Source organism: Mustela nigripes, chromosome 4 (genome assembly GCF_022355385.1).
Source record: "Mustela nigripes isolate SB6536 chromosome 4, MUSNIG.SB6536, whole genome shotgun sequence".
Taxonomy (NCBI): Eukaryota; Metazoa; Chordata; class Mammalia; order Carnivora; family Mustelidae; genus Mustela; species Mustela nigripes.
This window is the reverse complement of record NC_081560.1, coordinates 175,760,283-175,782,963: the sequence shown is the minus strand read 5'-3', so window position 1 is coordinate 175,782,963 and position 22,681 is coordinate 175,760,283. Positions and strand designations below refer to the sequence as shown.

General features: G+C 34.9%; 1 protein-coding gene across 1 annotated transcript in view; it reads right to left on the bottom strand.

The window, feature by feature from the left end:
- NHLRC2 (NHL repeat containing 2) overlaps window positions 1-22,681 on the bottom strand; it is a 61,260-nt gene that overhangs the window by 21,452 nt on the left and 17,127 nt on the right. Inside the window, exons 3-5 of the mRNA XM_059398642.1 lie at window positions 18,858-19,313; window positions 16,765-16,886; window positions 8,260-8,389 (exon numbers count right to left, since the gene is read on the bottom strand). Of these exons, the coding sequence (XP_059254625.1) occupies window positions 8,260-8,389; window positions 16,765-16,886; window positions 18,858-19,313 (708 nt within the window). The remainder of the gene's footprint in view (window positions 1-8,259; window positions 8,390-16,764; window positions 16,887-18,857; window positions 19,314-22,681) is intronic.

The window sequence follows — 22,681 nt, the reverse complement described above, 5'->3', positions numbered from 1 at the left end:
TCAGCCTCTACAGTTCTATTCAAAATTACTGGAATATAACAAAATGAGAAGACAAACATGAAAGAAAAGAAGAACAAAATAAAACAACCCCAAAACCAAAACCAAAACCAAAACCCCATTTTCAAGAGAAAAAGCAATCAACAGAAACAGACTCAGAGATGACCTGAAATTTACAACTACACAACATGGACTTTGTATGTTAAAGAATCTAGAGAAAAAAAGTGATCAACACACCTATACAGATGAAGAATTTAAACAGGTAGATGAAATCTATAAGAAATAGTAAAATGGAAATGCAATACCAAAAAGAATCAGTGATAAAATTTCCTTCAACAAACTCATCAGTTGATTAAACATAGCTGAGGAAACAATGACCCTAAAGATAAATCAATACAAATGATATGAACTGAAACACAAAAGGGAGAAAAAGGGATGAAATAAAAAGAAAACATGGTATGTAAGAGCTGCTTACATACAAGTAACTGAAATCCCAGAAAGAAGAGAAAGAAAGGAGCAGAAGAGCTGAAGGACATAAATAATGAAGGACACAAAACTACAGACTCAAGAATTCTAAGCAGGATAACTCCCGGACATATCAGTCAAACCAAAGAGAAAATCTTGATGGCAGTCATGGAACTAGGAAAATAATTAGACCTCTTGTTTAAAACTATGTAAGTTTTAAGGCAATAGAACAACATCTCCAAAGTGTATGTGTGAATAATATATACACACACATATTAAATATATTATTTTATACTAATTATTAATATATATTAAATATATGTTTTATATAATACATTAATTATATATCATATATATTTAAAAGTCAATACAGACTTGCATATGGAGTAAAAAATACCTTTCAAAAACGAAGGTAAATACTTTTTCAGACATCCCACATCCAACCACCCTACTTAAAAAAGGAAGGCCAAGAGAAATTAATGTCAGTAGACATGTGCCTCAAGAAATGTTACAGAAGTTCTCCAGGCTAAAGTGGTATTATTCCAGGACACTCGAGACTCTAAAAAAACAGTCTGGCAATTTCTTATAAAACTACACATACACTTACCATATGACCCAGCAGTTCAATTCCTAAGCATCTACTCAAGAAAATAAATATGTTTATGTCCACATAAAAACCTGTACACAAATGTTTATAGAGGTTTTAGTCACTGCCATAAACTAGAGATATTAAAAATGTCTATCAACCAGTGAATTAATAAACAAAGTGTATTATAGCCATATAATGGAATACTACTCAAAAAAAAAAAAAAAGAAAAGAAAAAACTGCTGATATAAGCAGCAACAGGGATGAATGTCAAAAGCTAAATGGGGGGGTGTCTGGGTGACTCACTGGGTTAAAGCCTCTGCCTTCGGCTCAGGTCATGATCCCAGGGTCCTGGGATCGAGCCCCACGTTGGGCTCTCTGCTCAGTGGGGAACCTGCTTCCTTCCTCTCTCTCTGCCTGCCTCTCTGCCTACTTGTGATCTCTGTCTGTCAAATAAATAAATAAAATCTTAAAAAAAATGCTAAATGGAAGCAGACAGACATAAAGACTATAATGAGCAACAAGAAATAGATGATTGTTGCCAGTAGCTGCAGTGAGTGGTAGAAGGGGTGGGAGGGAGACTGAACAAAGGGTCATGAGAACTTTTGGGGGTGATGGAAATATTCCGTATCTTAATTGTAGTAACGGCTAGAAGACTGTAGAGGTTTATCAAAATACACAGAACTTATACATAATAAGGGTGAATTTCACTTTCTATAAATTATACCTCATCAAAAAATTTTATTTAAAAAAATTTTATTTAAAAAATCTTATAAATACAAAGTCAATGTGATAAGATAATAAAAGAATCTTCTCTCAAGTTTTAAATATGAAACCATTTTAACAAAATAAAAACACATTAGTCACGCTGTATAAAGTTTATTCCTCAAAAAAATCTCATCTACTTTAGAGGGTGTTTTTTATATTTTATAGCTTATTAATGGAAATCAAAGAAGCATATTATCTAAGCACATAAGTACCAACACTAGATTTTTAGACTAGCATACTAAACAGCTGGATTTCAATCATTTAAAGTTGTAGAAGAACAGCTAAATTATAAAATGCTGATTAAAGGGCCAGGGAAGGTTAATGGGATTCGGGCACATTGTCCTTTCCATAAATTATTCTAAATCAGGTAACGTCTAAAGTACTTTGAGACTAGCAGGGGTTTTGACCTTTATGATAAAAAAGCTCTTAGAAAAACCGTGAAGATTCTGAAAACCTATAAATTTATTGTAGCTAGTAATTATTTTTAGTGCATTATGAAGCTCTGACCATTATTCACAGTGATAAAAAAATGAACAAAGATGAAACAATCTCTTTTGTAAAAATTATTTTGTGTTATTTTTATGCTTTTATTACTGTGATGGCATGACTGGGCTAAATATTTAGCCCATTAGTCACCATTTAAAATACATACATGCACCTTCACAATACATGTATATTTAAATAATCAGAGGTACTTAAGTACCTTTCTCTAAGCTCCTGAAGTATGTTGTTTCTTAAATGGGCCTCTTGATAAGATACACATTCAGTTGTGTATTCATCCACATTATTTTTCATTCTTTACCTAATCTATTGTTTTTAAAGTTCAATTTTTAATTAAACATACATACAGGGGCGCCTGGGTGGTTCTGGGTTAAGGCCTCTGCTTTCGGCTCAGGTCATGATCACAGGGTCCTGGGATCGAGCCCCACATCAGACTCTGCATCGGGCTCTCTGCTCGGTGGGGAACCTGCTTCCTCCTCTCTCTTTGCCTGCCTCTCTGCCTACTTGTGATCTCTCACTGTCAAATAAATAAATAAAACCTTAAAAAATTAAAAAAAAACATACAAATGGATGCCTTATATATAAAGTTTATTAACTAAAAATCTATGCACACAACCAAGCTGAAGAAGAATATTATTTGAAAACCTCATGCATCCTTCCATGATCATATCCCCTCTTTTTCCCACAAGGAACCACTAGTCTAAAAATTTCTGTTTTTCATATTTTTATTTTCTTTTTTAATTTTACTATGTCTGGATGGATCTCTCAACGAACAGTTGACTACTGAAAACAGATCTGAACTACATGGGTCCACTTATGCACAGATTTTTTTCAATCAATACAGTATAGTACTGTAATTGTATTTTCTCTTATGATTTTTTTTTAAAGATTTTATTTATTTATTTGACAGATAGAGATCACAAGTAGGCAGAGAGGCAGGCAGAGAGAGGAGGAAGCAGGCTCCCTGCCGAGCAGAGAGCCCAATGCGGGGCTCGATCCCAGAACCCTGAGATCATGACCTGAGCCGAAGGCAGAGGCTTTAACCCACCGAGCCACCCAGGTGCCCCTCTCTTATGATTTTCTTAACATTTTCTTTTGTCTAGGTTACTTTTTTGTAAGAATACAGTATATAGGGACGCCTGAGTGACTCAGTTGGTGAAGTGTCTGCCTTTGGCTCAGGTCATGATCCCAGGATGCTGGGATCTAGTCCTGTATTAGGCTCCCTGCTCAGTAGGGAGCCTGCTTCTCCCTCTCCCGCTCCCTCTGCTGCTTTCCCTGCTTGCATGCTCTAACAAACAAATGAACAAAATCTTAAAAAAAAAAAATACAGCATTAAATACATACAATATACAAACTACGCGTCAATCAACTGTTAATGCTGTCAGTAAGGCTATTAATAGTTAAGTAATAGTTAAGTATAAATAGTTAAGTTTGGGGAGAGTCAAAGTTACATGCAGATTTTTCCCCGCGGGGAGGTCAGTGTCCCTAACCCCTGCTTATTCAAAGGTCAACTGTATAGTCTTGCTTCGTAGTCAACTTTCTGTAAGAGAAATCATATTTAGGTCTCTTCTGTACCTTGATGTCTTACTCAGATGCCTGAGACTTGTCTGCAAATGCTAGCTGGAGCTGGGGGCCATTGTCTGCACTGCAAGACAGCCTCACGGAGGAAGATACCACAACCCTGAATCTAGTTTCCATGTTTTCCTCCTGATTAATTCCATCCTCTCTCAAACTCACAACTATACCAGAATTTCACACATATTCTCTTAAAGTGTTAAAAACCCCAAGTGTTTAGAAGAACAATTTTTCTAAGCTAGTCCCCTTCAAGTTGCGTTTAATTCCACATCTGTTTAAACTAGTTGTACGATTACATAATTTATTTATACAGCAACCAATTCACTAAGAATGCAAATGGAAAGCTCTTTTTATGAAAACAAAATTGAATACTTCGGAAAGACTTAATAAAAGCAAGTAGCCAAGTCAAATTGTTAAACTAAGTGTGGAAAGACAATTGAAAGAGTTAAGTTAAAAACACCGCAGCCCTCAGACTTCCTTCCAAGTGTTTCAAAATTCTCATCACACTTTAAGGAAACCCTAACAGTTGATACGGAGTGGTACAAGACTTGTCAGAGCCTACATGACGGCTTTGGTCCTACCTCGAAAGACTGCCTTAAAAATGTACATATGTGGGGCGCCTGGGTGGCTCAGTGGGTTAAAGCCTCTGCCTTTGGCTCAGGTCATGATCTCAGGGTCCTGGGATCGAGCCCCACATCAGACTCTCTGCTTGGCAGGGAGCCTGCTTCCTCCTCTCTCTCTGCCTGCCTCTCTGCCTACTTGTGATCTCTGTCAAATAAATAAATAAAATATTTAAAAAAAATGTTCATTTGTAATTCTTAGAAGAAAGTATTTTTACTTTTATGATTCTCAGATTTAAAAATTTTTTTCCCAATATGGACCAATTATAGTCAATCACATCAGTAATGGATTCTACTTCATTTACTTCTTTTATTTCCACAAAGGATTCAGGTAGTGTACAAAGAAATACCAATAAATTTAAAATAAAAAATTGAAGCAGTAAGTAAATAGGGTAGAAAAGAGATGTAGCTGTACTGATAGCAAAAAATGAATGCCAGGGTTCCTGGGTGGCTCAGTGGGTTAAGCCTCTGCCTTCGCTCAGGTCATGATCTCAGCTTCCTGGGATTGAGCCCTGCATCAGGCTCTCTGCTCAGTGGAGAGCCTGCTTCTCCCCGCCATCCCGCTACCTGCCTCTCTGCCTACTTGTAATCTCCGTCAAATAAACAAATAAAATCTTAAAAATAAAAAAAGAATGCCATGTTTCCATTATACTTTACTAAAGATAACTTCTCTGTTTTCTAGCAATCAGTACAACAAAGCAAATAAAATCAGTTATGATATTCAAATTATCAAGAGCTTAAATCAAACTTAATACTTAGGAAAAAAGTATTATCTATAATATAGAGATCAGAAAAAAATTTCTCTAGTAGAGAAATTTATTTATAAGGTAATGATTTAACTACCAACAAATCCCTATAGTAAAAATCATAACGTGTCCCAAAGGACTCTATTTTGATGAAATACGTACTATCAGATACATATACACACATACAGATATATATGTGTCGATACATTTTTTAATGAATGACACAATGCCAAAATACTATTTAGTAAAAACTGTAAGAACCAATACCACTTTCCCCATACTCTGACAATATACATTAATCCAGGACTCGATTTTAGAGTATTTGAGAGCAATGGCTCTGAAAATGCTTTCGGGTAATGTACAACTTTGAAATTCCGATGAAAAACTGACCAATTCCCCCAAATCTTTCTTTTTAAGACTTTATTTATTTATTTGACACTGAGAGAAGGAACACAATCAGGTGGAGTGGGAGAGGGAGAAGCAGGCTTGCCACGGAGCAGGGAACCTGATGAGGGGCTCGATCCCAGGACCCTGGGATCATGACCTGAGTCGAAGGCAGACGCTTCACTGACTGAGCCACCCAGGTGCACTCTGCCCCCTGCAAATCTTATACAGAATTTCTGAGAAGTTTAAGTACCTCAAAAAAGCCTAACCAGAAATGCTTGGGGTATACGACTGAAGGTTAAAAACTCTTCTACTAGAGCAGTCATTGTGATTACAGGTCCTTCAAGTAGTGCTTGAAAACCATTTTCTCTTAATATTTTGAAAGGTGTTAAGCTTGAGTGCATTCAAGATTATGTACCTGGAGTGAAGCTATTCTAAGTCATAAGTGAAATGTTAAGCTAAGGCAGGACTCACTTCCCTTATCGAGAAGTTGAGCTTAATAAAGACGGCAGTCTCAGCACGTTACTCCAGTTGGAAGCTGGGAGGGTACTTGTCTCTACAGCCAAGATTTCCCTTAGAAAACAATTTGGGTGCATTCTCAATAGGAAATAAACAACCAGAGATTCCATGCTATGAAGTATGAAAATCTTTTAGCCTAGAAAAAATCCTTAAAGAAATCCAACTAAATAAAGTATCCAGTAAAGTATATCCTGTTTTTAAGCAATGCAAATTGATTTATGTGGCAGACGGAATTAACTAGTTTTAATTCTTCACTCCTCGGTTGTAGTACTGTACATCCATACCCTTACCATGTCCTCACTGCAGGCAAAGTGCATATCCCTGCTCCATGACTTTGAGCTTACTTGTGTGATATGCTTAGTAACAGTAAATAAGCAGATACGACATGAGCAAAGGCTTAAAATGTGTTTCACTGAGGTTTACTCTCCTGTGCTCCTGTCTTTTGGCAAAAGAATGTGCTTCAGACAGCGGCTGGTTCAGGAGGTTGAGAAACAAACGGGGCAGATCTAGACCCAAGAAACAGTCTGGAACTTAGTCCAGGCTTAGACTTCATCAGCTGAACCCCAATCCTGTGTGTGTGTGTGTGTGTGTGTGTGTATGAGTAAAAGATAAAGCTTGAGGTTTGTATGAGTTTTGGGATGATTTCTTATGAAGTGTTATTGTAGCAATTACTAACAAATACAGTAAAAACAAGTTTTAAGTTGCAAAACATAAATATCTTTAACTGAAATGTTATACGCACTATTCGCTTCAAATCCCTCGGGGCTTACATGCTAACCAGAGAAAAATTTTCTTTTTCCCATGAGGGAGGGTGACAGCATATACCGAAGTAACCATTCTCATCCACTTTGACTATTTTACTGAGAGACAGGTTTCAAACTATTTTTCTGTCTATAAGGTTTATGTTCAAATAGCTCAGTGAATCAAAGGCAAGGAGGCAGGGCTGATAGACAAGTCCTGGTGGGGATAAGAATTTTTAACCCTCAAATATTTAGAATTGAGGGAGCACGGTGACAAAAAGAAGACTGAACTATATCTGCTTTTACTGCTGTTTTAAAATTCTCTGCATACATCCCCTTATTGATTGTGCCTTGGGACACTGCTCCCCTCCCTTTCCAACCCCTTCTCCCTGTGAGCCACTAAAACAAAATTCCAAAAAAAAAAAGTCGCAAAGTAACTTATGCAAATACCCAAGTTGATATCATAAGTGCAGTAGTACCAGAAGTTCATTCAATTATTTTATGAATATTAAAAGCTTTATAAAGTTAATCACAATGGAAAAAATTAAGGTCTTTGAATTATAACCGGATTAACATCACAATAGGAAATTATCTCAAATGTAAAGCCACTAAACTAAACTAGTGCTTATTCACTCTATAAATATAATTCAGATCATACAAACCATTTAGTCCCAAATTCTATTTTCAATGTATTCTACTAACTTTCTTTATTCATTACTCTGGTTTTACATAATAGGTTACTATCTCAGAATCACTGAGGGCCAATGAAAAATAAGAGTACTAATGTTCCAAGATTATTTTTAGTCAATTAATACAAGTAATAAAGTTATAAAGATAATGTAAATTTCATCCATTATCGATATCTACATAATTTAGTAAAGTTTTCTTTAATTACCTAAATGGAGCTATTAATATTTCAATGCAAATTTTAATAATCTAAAAAAAAACCCCAGCTATCATTTCTTGATTTCATACTAGAGTAAATAAAAAGGACATTCTTAAATAGCACAGTTCATGAATAATCACTTTAGGTTATGAAACTACAATCTTTCCAATGTAAAACTATTCAGAACTGTATTAATTGGAAACTGCAGCTAAGACAAAATTTAACATTAGAGTAATATATAGTCTATCTTGTGTATAAAATATAATATACAATGTTATATGTAACAATGTATACTGTAAGTTATATTTATTACTGCTAGCTTTATTTTTACACAATAAATCCCACCACAGGCAATGAAAGTATAAAACAAGCAGCAATTAGAATTAATCCAAATGAATGTCCCCAGAATATTTTAAAAATCTTAACATTTGTTGCAAAGTTTACTTATATTTAGTATTAAAAGTTTACATACCTGAAGTTCCAAAAACTACATCCCAAGGGGAACTAATGGGTTGTTCTTCTCCTTGAGCTCCGCCTTCTTTATCTGTACCTTGAATTCCAATGCCAGCTACAGTGCTCACCATCTCAGCTTCTAGATCAATCTATAAAAATTAACATGTTTTATGCAATGTATGTTACTTTTTTTCCCCCCCTTTGGTACATGAAGATTTCCAATAGAACATATAGAATGTTTTTGCAACACAAATACTCCTAAAAAATAAAAAGCTAAAAAAGGACTAATCAAGAATAGGGGGAGCTTGTTATTCAAATGCACAAAACACAGTCCTTTTCATTTCCCCAGCCACCCACTCCCTGCTTTCCTCATCATTGGACTCTACAAGGATTGGTGCTGATGTCATCTTAACTATAAAAGGTGTTGAAGAAAGTGAAATTTGAAATTTCAAAGCAAAATCTAGAAAGGTGCATGTTTCTTAAAAGTAAACATATGTATTTCAATTAAGCTTGACTAGTAACTGACAATTATAGATCTTAATATGTGCTAGGCACTGATCCAAGAATCATCCATCCATCCATCCTCACAATAACCTGTGACTGTGATTTTGATTAATATTGAGGAAACTGATGCACAGATCATAAAGGTAAGACAAAGATCTGGGATTTAAACCCAGTTAGTTCTAGCTCTATTAGATTACATTGCCTCCACTTTATAAACTGGAAAAATGAAGTCTACTGAAAAAAGGCACTTTGGTTTAATCTCCTAAAATCCTTCCACCTACATTTACCATGAAAATTATCAAACACAAAAGTTGAAAGAATTTTGCATCAAAGATCTATATACCTGCAACCTCCTATCAACATTTCATTTACTTGCTTTTCACATATCTTACTGAGCTACCCATTTACACTTTTAGATGCATTTCAAAGTACACCATAAACATCAGTACACTGGCCCTAAATATCTCAACAGGCTTATAATTAACAAGAATTGTATATTTTTTCAGTTCCCTTTTTTTTGGGAGCCGAGACTTACAATGAAATGCACATATCTTAAGTGTACCATTCAATGAATTATCACAAATGCATTGCAGCCTCAATTTACATAAAGATACTAAATGTTATCTTCACTCCAGTAAGTCCCTGCAAGCCTCCTTCCAATCTCTCCTACCCCCAAAGGCAACTAGTACTGTTTTTCCATCACAGGTCAGTCAGCTGTAGCTCTTCCAGGACTTGAGATAAACTGAATCAAACAGTATGGACTCTTGTGTATGAGGCTTCTTTCACTTACCAGGTTTTTGAGATTTATTCATATCCATGTAGTTTGTTCCTTTTTACTGCTGAGCAGTATTTCATGATAGGAATATACCACAGTTCATTTACTTATTTTCCTACTGATGGATACCTGGACTAGTTCCAGTTTGGGGCCTTCAAATAGAGTTGCTCTCGATATTCTTGTGTTAAGTCTTTTGGTGAAGGTATCTTTTAACTTCTCTTTTGTACATACCCAGGACTGTCACTGCCATGTTACAGGATTAGTTTGATTAAAACAAAACAAAACTGCCTGAAGTTGGTCTATCATTTCTGTATTGCCTCCAATGTATACAAGTTCCAATTACTCCACATCCTTGCAAACCTATGGTGTAGTCAGTTGTTCTTTTTTTCTTTCTTTGTCAGTCTTTTTAATTTTAACCATTATAGTGTATGTATTTCATTATGGTTTCACTTTGCATTTCCTTTTTAACCCATGATGTTCATTACTTTATGGGTTTGTGGTCATTCTTACATCTTTTGAAAGAAGGTCTGTTCAAATCCTTGCCCATTTTTTATCTGTAGGAAACTCTGTATTTCATGGATCTTAGTCCCTTTGGATATGTTTTGTACATTTTTGTGACTAATTTCTGATAGACTGTAGCTTGTCTTCATGGTCTTAATAGTAAATTTTAATAAGTTTTAAATTCTGATAAATTCAAATTTATCTTTTTTATGACTGTTTGTGTTCTGTCTTTGAGAAACCTTGCCTATCTGCAAGTCACAAAGATTCTCATGTTTTCTTCTAAAAACTTCATAGCTTTAACATTTACATTTAGGTCTGTGATGCATACTGAATTGATGTTTGTAATATGATGTGTGAGATAGGGGTCATATGTCTTTTTCCCCCCCAAATGAGTATCTAGTTGTTCAAGCACAATAGGTAGAAATGACTTTCCTTTCTCCCTTATTACTTTGATGCTATCCTTATAAAAGTATCACACTGTCTTGACTTAGTATATTACACTGTCTTTAAATCACATGGTGTATCTTTTAACTTTATTTTTCCAAGACTGTTATAGATACAATAAATCCTTTGTTTTCAAACCTCCATGTAAAAATATTGGAATCCACTTGTCATTCTCTTTAAAACAAAACAAAACAAACAGCTTGATGGAATTTTTATTTGAGATTGCATTAAATCTACAGGTCAATTTGGAGAGACTAGATATCTTAATCTTGAGCCTTCCAATCCAATCACTGGATTAATTTTTCTCAGCAATGTTAAATTTATTTTGTGTTTTATTACTATAAAATTTTAAAATTCATGTATTTTGTTAACTTATTCCCTGTATTTTCTATTACTGTAAATAAAATTATAAAATTCTAAACATTACTAGTATATAAAAATACTGTTGTTCTTTTTATACTGATCAGCAACCTTCCTAAATTGACTTATTCAAGCAGTTTTTCTCATAGATTTCCTAGAATTTTCTACATAGCTGATATGCAATTACCAAATAAAGACAGTTCTTTTCAGCCTGTATGCCTTTTCTTTTTCTTGCCTTATTACAATGGCTAGTACTTCCAGTATAATTTTTAACAGATGTGGTGAGAATGGGGATCCTTGCCTTGTTACCAATCTTGGAGGAAAGGCATTCAATAATTTGCATTAAGCATAGCTCTAAGATTCTTATAGATGCCCTTTATCATACTGAAGATGTTCATTTCATGTTTACTAATTTTATCATAAACAGAAAAACATTTAAAAACATTTAATAGCTAATCTAGCAAAGCAATCATATGGTTATTATCTTTTATTCTGTTACTATGGTGAATTACATTGAATTAGTTAAGCAGTATCCTCCTGCATTATTTTTAGTGGCCATTCTTTAATCTCCTGAAAATGTAAAGAATATTCATCAATGTAACCTTATTTATATTTTTACTGAACCTAATCTGCAAAAATACAATAGGCATCTAGAGCTGGGTCCTTGAAATACATCTTGACTTAAGAAATGTATTTAAGACTTGGGGCACCTGAGTGGCTCAGTAGGTTAAGCGTCTGCCTTCAGCTCAGGTCATAATCCTGAGAGTCCTGGGATCAAGCCCACATTGAGCTCCCTGCTCAGCAGGGAGTTTGCCTCTCCCTCTGCATGCTGCTCCTTGTGCTTGTGCTCTCTCTCTCTCATTCTATCTCAAATAAATAAATACAATTTTTAAAAAAGAGAGAGATGTATCAAAGACTTGTTATAATAATTCCTCTTGCAAAAGCCACAGGTCCAGGTGATGTTAAGAGGAGTTTTAATGAATATTCAAAAACTATTAATTCTAATGTTAGACAAATTACTAAAAGAAAAAAAAAGCAAAAAAAGCAAAATTAATTATTTGATGAAGCTGGTGTGACCTTGATTCCAAAATCAGGTGAGAAAAGTATAAGAAAATATACAGCCATTTAATTTATGAACATGAATTTTTAAAATATTTAATTTGGGATAATCAAATCCAACTTGACTTTTTTAAAAAAAACATCATGATTAGGTAAGATTTATCACAAGAATAAAAAGGTGACTGAACATCAAAAATCTATTAACTCATTACATCAAGACACCGAGGGCAAAAAATTATTTCAATAAATGTAGAAAATGCATTTCACAAAATTATAAAATAATTCTTAAAACCAGGAATAGAAAGTTTAGCCTCATGAATAATTTTATTTCCCAAAGTTATAAAAAATATTAAAATTCTGGAGAAAATTTACCCCCTTTAAGATTATGAGCATGACAAGACATATACTATTACTGCCAATGTTTAAAGGCATTTGAGATTTTTGCCAACAATAAGATGTACAAAAATAAGAAGAGAAAAGATAAAACTCCCATTTGTTTTTCCAGACAATATAATTATTTACATGAGAAACAAACAGGACTTTACAGGAATGGACAGGCTAATCCTAAAATTCACATGGAATTGAAAGGGACTCAGAACAGTTACAACGATGCTGAAAAAGAAGAAAATGGGAGGACTCCTACTTCCTGATTTAAAAACTTATTAAAAGTTACTGTGTGGGTGGCTCAGTGGGTTAAGCCGCTGCCTTCGGCTCAGGTCATGATCTCAGAGTCCTGGGATCAAACCCCGCATCCGGCTCTCTGCTCAGCAGGGAGCCTGCTTCCTCCTCTCTGCCTGCCTGCCTCTCTGCCTGCTTGTGATCTCTCTTTGTCAAATAAATAAATAAATAAAATCTTAAAAAAAAAAAAGTTACTGTGATACAGGCATAAGAACTGATACATATGTCACTGGAATAGACTCCAGAAATAAACCCATGCAGGTATGAGTAATTATTTTCTAAAGGTTGCCAAGACTACTCAATGGAGAAAAAAACATTTCACAAAATTATATGTTTTGTGGGGAAAATGGAGATAAAAGTCTCTTCAATACACGATTCTGGGATAACTGGATATCCACATTCAAAAGAATTAGGTTGGACCCCTATCTAACGTCATATAAAAAAAATAAATTAAAAATGGAGCAAATACTGAACTTAAGGGGCCATAACTATCAAATTCTCAGAGGAAAACACAGGAGTAAATCTTCATGATCTTGCATTTGGCAATGTAATCTTATATAAGACACCAAAAGCATAAGCAATGAAAGGAAACAATTGGGAATCATCAAAATTTAAAACTCTTAACATCAAAAGGTATGATTAAGAAAGTGAAAAAGACAACCCACCAAATGTGAGAAAGTGTCTGAAAAATCACATATCCTATAGGGATTTGTATCTAGAATACACAGAGAACTCTTACAACTCAATTAGAAGAAATGCAACCAAGTTAAAAAACAGGTAAAGGGGGCGCCTGGGTGGCTCAGTGGGTTAAAGCCTCTGCCTTCGGCTCGGGTCATGATCCCAGCGTCCTGGGATCGAGCCCCACATCGGGCTCTCTGCTCAGCGGGGAGCCTGCTTCCTCCTCTCTCTCTGCCTGCCTCTCTGCTTACTTGTGGTCTCTGTCTGTCAAATAAATAAATAAAATCTTAAAAAAAAAAAAACAGGTAAAGAATCTGAACAGACACTTCCTCTAAAGAAGATATACAAGAGATCCATAAGGATGGGAACAGATGCTTGACATCTTTACTCATTAGGGAAATAATTAACAAAACCCCAGAGGCCAAATCATGCCTAGTAAGAGGGCTAGAACTTAAAAAATGGAAAATAATAAATAATGGTGAAGATTTGGAAAAAATGGAACCCACAAATATTGCAGGTAGAAATGTAAAATGGTACCAGCACTGTGGAAAAGTTCAGCAGTTTCTTAAGAAGTTAAACATAAAATATAAAACATATAATTCAATAATTCCTTTAATTAGGTATCTACCCAGGAGAAATGAAAATATGAGTTTACGGGGCGCCTGGGTGGCTCAGTGGGTTAAAGCCTCTGCCTTCGGCTCAGGTCATGATCCCAGGGTCCTGGGATTGAGCCCAACATCAGGCTCTCTGCTCAGCAGGGAGCCTGCTTCCCCCTTCTCTCTGCCTGTCTCTCTGCCTACTTGTGATCTCTGTCAAATAAATAAATAAATCTTAAAAAAAAAAAAGAAAATATGTGTTTACATAAAACTTATACATGAATTCATAACAACCAAAAAATCGGAAACACACTAAATGTCTATCAACTGATGGAAAAAATATGGTACGCTATACAATGGAATGCTAGTCAGCAATACAAAGAATAAACTGCTGATAAGCTACATCACAGATGAACTTCAAAAACATTGCTCAGAATAAAAGATGACACAAAAGGCCATATATTATATGATTCTATTTCTATGATATGTTCAAAAGAGGCAAATTTATAGGCAGAAAGTAGATTAGGGCTGGGCCTAAAAACAGGGATTAACTGTAATTGGGCATGAGGGTTCTTATGGGGGACTGAAAATGTTCTAAAAACAACTTACAGTCATGGCTGTACAACTTATGTACATTTCCTAAAAATTCTCGGATTGTATACCTGAAATGAGTGCTATATAAAATACATCACAATAAAGTTGTTGGAAAAACACACGCAAACGTTATATCTTACAAGGTCATATACAAATAGAAAGATGTGAATTAAACATGCCAGAACGACTGGCTACAGGTCTGTTTATGTAGGAGGAACAGCAAGAGTGGGGCTAAAAAGGAATTTCTAAATTTCTAAGGAAATTATTCTAAACAAAAGTCAGGTCTGCATGGAACAGTGATATCTGTGAAATATGAATATATATGATCAATCTTCTGCAAATGCCGCCTTAAACAAAAGTAAACTACAGTCCGTATTTTTATATATTTAAAAAAAGAAGAAATAATAATTCCATCTCACTTTATTTTGCAGACATTAAACTAAGTCATATAATTTAAAAATAAGGTCATGTAGTCTAAATTTTTGTGATTATGCTACTTAAAATGTAGTTGAAATGCAGTGAATACTCTAAAACCCATTACATTCTAAAGCAAGAAAAAACTACAGAATTATAAAAAGTACACTCTGAATATTGTGGGCTAACTATCTATTTTAACACCTTGTTAGATATCTCAGACACCATTCTGAATTATAGAAGCATACATACAACCCTGAAAAGACAATGATAAAGAAACAGTGACCTTTAAGGATTGGTAACAACAGAAAGGCACTTTTTCCCAAAGCAGGAAATGGTGACATGTCATAAAATCATTAATCCTACAAAAAGGTCTGCCTAAAAAAGACTCCTCCGTCAAATAAATTTAGAAATACTGCACATATATCCCCCAACTAATGTATTCACAATATATTAACATATTAAAGTCTCTAAGAACAAAGTCTCTAAGACTTATAAAGAATAAATCTGCCTTAATTAACAAATCCACAAAATCCTTGCCTCAGATGTTTTCAAATTAAGAGGAATACACACTTCAGAAACTGAATAGGTTATTTACTCAAAAATTCATTCAACAAATATCTATTGAACACCTATAATGGGCCAGCCTCTGTCCTAGGTGCTTGAGATTTCACCAGTAAAAATAAATTTTGTGACCTCATGGAAATTTACCTTAAAGTGGTATACAAGCTCTATACATGTTTTTTCCTATTATATTACATGATAATATTGCCAAATGGCACAAATATCAATACAGAGAAAAAAATGAGAAAAACAAGGAAGTACCTGAAACCATGTGCTTCGGCAGGATGGGTTAGATGAACTTAATTATTTTCTAAATAGACAGCAACATAAAGGCCAATGCATTAGAGCCAAAATATTTATTAATATGAGATGTTTAAAATAACGAAATACTTCTACGGTGGGATACTATGCAGTCTCATCATTCACATGACTAGTATGGAAAACAAATTTGAAAGAACTGCAGAAGATTATTATGTACAGTATGATGTCATTTGTTTAAAAAAGGATTCTCTAGAGACAACCTTTTAAATATAAATTCATTTGTACAGGAGTAGAAAATTACTGAAAAGACAAATATTTTAACAATGATTAGTTATCTCTAGGGACCCAGAATAGATGGTACAAGCCTTTTTTACCTTTATGTATTAATTCATGTTTAGTACATAAGAATCATATATAACTTTTATAATGAGGTAAAACGAGGGGTGCCTGGGTGGCTCAGTCAGCTAAGCATCTGCCTTTGGCTCAAGTCATGACCTCTGTACCAGGAATCTGGTAGAGTCCTGCATCGGGCCCCCTGCTCAGCAGGGAGCTCTGTTTCTCCCTTTCCTTCTGCCTCCTTTCCCTGCTCGTGCTCTGTCACTGTTTGTCTGTCTGTCTCTTGCTCTCAAATAAATAAATAAAATCTTTTAAAAATAATTTTTAAAAATGAAGTAAAACAAATTTTAAGACTGATAATTATTTCCAAGCAAAGCATTAGACCTGAAGGGAGGTGGGAATGGTATGATTTTTTTTTTCTCGGTTTGAGAAAATTTGACTGAAAAAAGGACATAGCATCACTCTGTAAACAGTGGTTAGGAAAATACCGCAAAATGAGAAGTTTCGGGGTGATTAGGCACTTTGAAAAAAAGGATAAAAAAAAAAACTTGATTGGCAGGTTTGTCTTCTGTGACAACTACAGGCTGACACACAGAAAAACAAGCTACCTAAGAATAAAACAAAAGCAGTTACCTCTGGAATAAGGAGGATTTGAAGTGTTTCAAGTATCACCCTCTCATTCGAAATATTTAATGTAGCACATAAATGCCATTTTTTTTCTGAGTAGAAGATTAAAACTTTCCTTAAAATTGAAAATTACCTTTCTTATAAGGTGGTTTTCAGTATCTGCCACGTATATAATATTATTCCTTATGGCTACACCCTGTGGTGAATTAAAAGTTGACTCTGAAAATATTCCATCTTTTCTTCCAGGGTTGGGTCCTAAAAGACAAGATTGCCACAAGACAATTTTTTCCACTTAAAAAGTTATCTCAACACCGCCGCCCCCCCCCAAATATTTTTCTTTCCTTTATTTTCTTTTTATTGTATCTATAGGGGAAGATGGATGTTAGCTGAACCTGTTGTGGTAATCATCTTACAACATATATAAATCAAACCAAAATAAGTAAGTAAAATTTGTATTTAAAGCTGGGATTTTAATATAAATAGCATGATATTTTCACCTAAAAACTATATCTCAAGATAAAGTTTTGCTAATGACAGGGCTTACTGGATAATGGTTACTTTAGTAGCATACATCAGAAGAGAATGTATATTTTAAACTATTTTAATTATCTACTACCTGGACTAGAAAGAATTAAAAATAATTTTAATCTTTTCACATGTAGATGAATGATTTTTTAACAATTTTGGAAGATATACTCCTTTGGCAATACACAGAAAATTATGAACCTTTTCCTTAGAAAAATATATATGCCTGTAAGATGTCACAAACAATTTCAAGGAGTTCCTAGATCCTGGGGGCCATTCAAGCATTTCTTAATAGTCTATGTACCCCAGGTTAAGAAACCTGCATATTTACTATTTCACTTTGCCACAAAGTTCTGTAATATCCTATAAACACTTGGCAAGACAAAGAGTGGCTCTGGTCTAACGGCCACTTCTCAACTTCTCTAATACATGCAGAGTTTCAAGGGTGGAGAGTACACAACACAAAAACATGTAAGTGTTATCTCTGTGACCAGACAATAAGCCATACAAAGCCTGTAAGTCAGCACTTCCAAACTATGCTTTGCAGAACTCTGCTGTCCTAGATGTTAGTAAGAGAAGTAGTATAACGTAGTGGCCAGGAACATAAACTCAAGAGCCCACGTGACTTAGTTTAAGCTCTACCTCTTCCTAGCTAATGATCTAAGCAATTTCTTTATATCTCGGTTTCTCTTCTGTAAAATGGAGTAATAATATACCTAACTTATAGCACTGTGCAGACTAAATTAATACAGGTAAAGTTCTTAGAATAATGCCAGGCATATATATGTTTGCTATTATTACTATTATTAATAATACTATTATTGTTGTTAATGGGAGTTTCCTGTGGGAAAAAGGGAGAGTATCACGGTCCCTTTAGATTGGAAAATACTGTATGGTATAACCTCTCTTGAATATTCATGAGGTACATAAGCAAAGTAGAAGACTGAGGAGTAGAAGGACACTAACACCAATAAATGTCTCTTAAACACCTAACCAATATTTCCTAATTGTATCTGACCACAGAATTTTTAAAAATTATTGTAGATAACTTTCAATTTATTGCAAGATACCATTATTCCTAAAAACAGGTTTGGGAAAGATAGCTTACTGCTGGTTTTTCTGTTTAACAAAGGAAAATATTTATTTATATCATTCTGAAAATTATACAATTAAAAACCTTTTAGCCATTTAAATGAACCTACCAAAACATAATTTTTAAGCAACAATTCTCATAACTGCCTGTCATCAACTCAAACATCAAATTGCTGAAACAAAAGAAACATAAACACTAACATACACTCTAACAAAACAAAAACAAAAAAGAAGAAATGTGAAAAATTCAAGAGCTAAGGGAACAGTATCTAGGCATCCTAAGAATAGCACCAGGTTTAGGAATAAGACTAGTTTATTTGCATTGGTAATGCAGATAACCCCTACTTTATGTATTAATGCTGCATATGTTACCAAAGCAGGATTGCAAAGAGATGAATTACTTTTGACTATTATGTTACTAGATGTCAGTTCAACTTGAGGAAGCAGGATTAATAAGAATGTATTTAACAGGTTTTATTAACTATGTAGATGTCAGTATGAGCCTGTTTTAGATCTAAAACCAGCGTGATAAATTTCAATTTTAATATATTTCCTTGAGCTTTTTTACTGTAAAATATATTACGTATCATAACTAGAAGCAAACTTTACCTCCAATGCTGTACTGAATTTCTCCATTCTTCCGGACGACCAAAATTCTATGATGTCCAGTGTCTGCTATTACCAATCTATGTGAAACATGGTCTACTGTTACTTTGCCAGGAAACAGCAATGGTGAAGGTGGCAAAGAATCTTTATAGAGTTTTACTTCAATTTTATTATCTCGGATCTGTCCCCTGTCTTTGTAATACTTTAACGCCATGGAAGTATATAAAAATAGTTTATCTTTGTGTCCCTCTCCAATCAAAGAAAATAACATATTTCCACGGGGTCCAAGTATGACCAGAGTTGGCCAGCAGGAAACTTCTAGTTCTTGCCAAAGACTGGCATCTGCATCATTAACCACGGGGTGGGTGATGTTGTATCGAAGAACAGCGCTCTTAATGTTATCCAGGACTTTTTCATTTGGAAACTTAGCCGAGTGAACGCCAACAATCAGAAGACCATCTAAATGGGAAAAATTGTAAGTTAAACATCACGAAGCATTGAAGTTTGAATGTCACCATCCACACATTAGGTTATGGGTCATTAATAAACAGTCCAGAGTTTTTGTTTTTGTTTTTTAAGGGTAGAACTAAAATAGTGTTTTCAACTGCATTTAAACATGAATAAAAAAATTAACATATAAATCTCATGACAATCTTGATTACATAAAAATACATATGATCAAAATAATGTGGGTACTTCAGGACTGAACCTCTTTGTGTCCTCTATCTAGACAAATTTTTTAAAAACATTAATTTCTTTTTAAGATTATATTTATTTATTTGACAGAGAGAAATCACATTTAGTCAGAGAGGTGCTAAGCAGGGAGCCTGATGAGGGGCTTGATCCCAGGATCCTGAGATCATGACCTGAGCTGAAGGCGGAGGCTTAACCCACTGAGCCACCCAGGTGTCCCCAAAACATTAATTTCTTACAAAGATACTAAAATACTGTCATTTTTTCCCCTTTTAAATTCATAGTGGCTATGACTGCTTTTTGCTGCTATTTATTGTCATATTATCCTCTTAGGTTTTTCCGGCCTACCTACATTACAGATTAACAGAATGAATATAAGGTCTTTATTTAAAATTACTATTAAATGGGGGTGCCTGTGTGGCTCAGTTGTGTTAAGCAACTGCCTTCGGCTTAGGTCATGATTCTGGAGTCTCAAGATCAGGACTCACATCCGGGTCCCTGCTTGGTGGGGAGTCTGCATCTTCCTCTGACCTCTCCCCTCTCATGCTCTCTCTCAAATAAATCAATAAAATCTTTAAAAAATATACTATTAAATGGTTCTTAAACAGGCCTTAATTGTAGATAGCAGAACTGCTAAAAACTAAGAACAACATATTTCTTTTACCTAATCAAAACAGTGTGTCAAGAAAATGATATAGGGAAAAAAAAAAGTAAAAAGCATTTGGCTGGATTCAGAGAAAGAACTCAATACTGATTACCAAGATAACAGAAGTAATAGGTAAATTACAATTTCCCAACCCACTCATCAAAAATTATGCACATCAGCATGAAGAAAAAATAAAACCACAATAATTGGGGGTGTAATTTCCTGATAGCTCATCCTTCTATTTGCAACTATTAACTCCCAACAAAACACATACATCACACACATACACACAGAGCTCCCCTGTCTAAGGACCCAGCAAAGTACACAAAAGCAGGTACATTGTTAGCAGGGGGGCAAAACTTGGAGAAGTTGACCCTGAAGGGGAGTTTCCAGTTTCCTTTTCTCTTTCATGGCTTTGCCCTCAAGATGGGCCTCAGTTTAGAAGTAATGCAGGTGGTGAAAACAATGGAAATCCCTTCCTGGCCCAAGGAGCCAGGAGACTGGAGGGTGTGGAGAAAACCTCAAGGGGAGGAGAGCAGGAGACAGGGCCCCCCCCCCCCCCACATCTAAGTATGAACACTCACAAGTCTTGGCTTAACTCCTAAACTATACCTGTTTGAGGCAGGCCTACAAAAGTGTAGCAGAGGCTTGAGCTGAAGAACCAAGGATTGGGTTGCTGAGCTGATGAAAGCAGAGCAGATCTGATAGAAGATGAGACAGAACTTAGAGTCTGAACCAACAAAGCTGAATGCCTGTGAAAACAAGGTACAGACCCCAGCACCAAAATAAAGCCGAAGTATGAATTAGTAGACAAAGACTTTAAAGGAACTTTAACTATGCTCCATGAGGTAAAGAAAAACACACTTGAAATAAATGAAAAGATAGGAAATACAGAAATAGAAACTGTAAGAAAGAGTTAAATGAAAATTTTAGAACTTAAAAATACTATATTTAAAATAAATTCACAGGATGCCTGGGTGGCTCAGTTGATAAAGCAGCTGCCTTCGGCCTGGGTCATGATCCCAGCATCTTGGGATCGAGTCCCACATGGGGCTCCTTGCTCAGCAGAGAGCCTGCTTCTCCCTCTGCCTGCCACTCTGTCTGCCTGTGCTCGCTAAAATAAAATCTTTAAAAATTTTTTAAAAAATAAAATAAATTCACTGGATGGCCTCAATGGTAAAAAAGAGATGACAGAGAAAAGAGTCAATAAGCCTAAAAATAGCTCAATGGAAATTATCCCAAATAAAGAACACAAGGAAAGAAGACTGGAAAGCAAAAATGAACAGAAGTTCATGGACCTGTGGAACAGTTTAAATGATTTAATGTAAGCAGATTTGGAATCACTGAAGAAAAAAGACTGGGCAGAAAAAAAAGTCTGAATAATACCAAAACTTCCAAAATTCAACGGACGATATAAATTTACAGAATTCAAGAAATTCAAGAATTCAAGAAATTCACTCTAAATAGGATAAATCAAAAGAAAATCACATTAAGGCTCTGAAAACCAAAGATTAAAAACCAAATCCTATAAACATTTTGAAAGAAAATACACACAGAAATGACATTGTGATTAGTAGTTGTTTAGGCACTGGGAAGAATGGTGGTGGTGAGGAGTGGGAAGAATTATACACAAAATATGTGTAGTTTACTGGGTGTCAAGTATACAAAGATACAGTTTTAAAAAAATTCATTAGCTCTGGAGTCATACTCCCTGTAAACAAATTCTGGCTTTACGACTTGCTGAGTTACTTTGGGCAAGTTACTTAACCTCTCTGGGCATTAGTTTTCTTATTCATAAAATTCGGAAAATAATAGTAACTGCCTCATAGGTCAGTTTTGAGGATCAAAAGAGATCGTCTGGGGTGCCTGGGTGGCTCAGTAGGTTAAGCATCTACCTTCAGCTCAGGTCATGATCCTGGGGTCCTGGGATCGAGTCCTGCATCAGGCTCCCTGCTCGGTGGGGAGTCTGCTTCTCCCTCCCACTCCCCCTGCTTGTGTTCCTGCTCTCACTGTGTCTCTCTCTGTCAAATACATAAATAAAATCTTTAAAAAAAAAACGATAATCTGTATAAGACATTTAGCATAGTACCTTGTATACTGTAAAAGCTCAATGAATGTTTACTATCAATTTTTTAAAGTTATAGGTACAAAGATAAACAATTAAAGAAAAATACATTTTCTAACTAAAGCAATTACTAAAATAAAATAGCAAGGAAAATACATAGTTTGAACAAACAACAAATAAAAGCTAATACATACAATGCTTATGCATAATAATCGTAAGTAAATAGGAATGGGCTTCACTCATCTATTGAAAGAAAAAAATCTGGATACATTCTGTATACCAGAAATACAACTAAAACAAAGTTAACCAAAAAAGCTAAAAATAAAGGGGTAGACAAAGGTGCACCAGGAAAAGAAAGCAATACAAGGTCATGATCCTAAAATTAGATAAGGCAGATTTCAAGCACCAAAGCATTAAACGTGA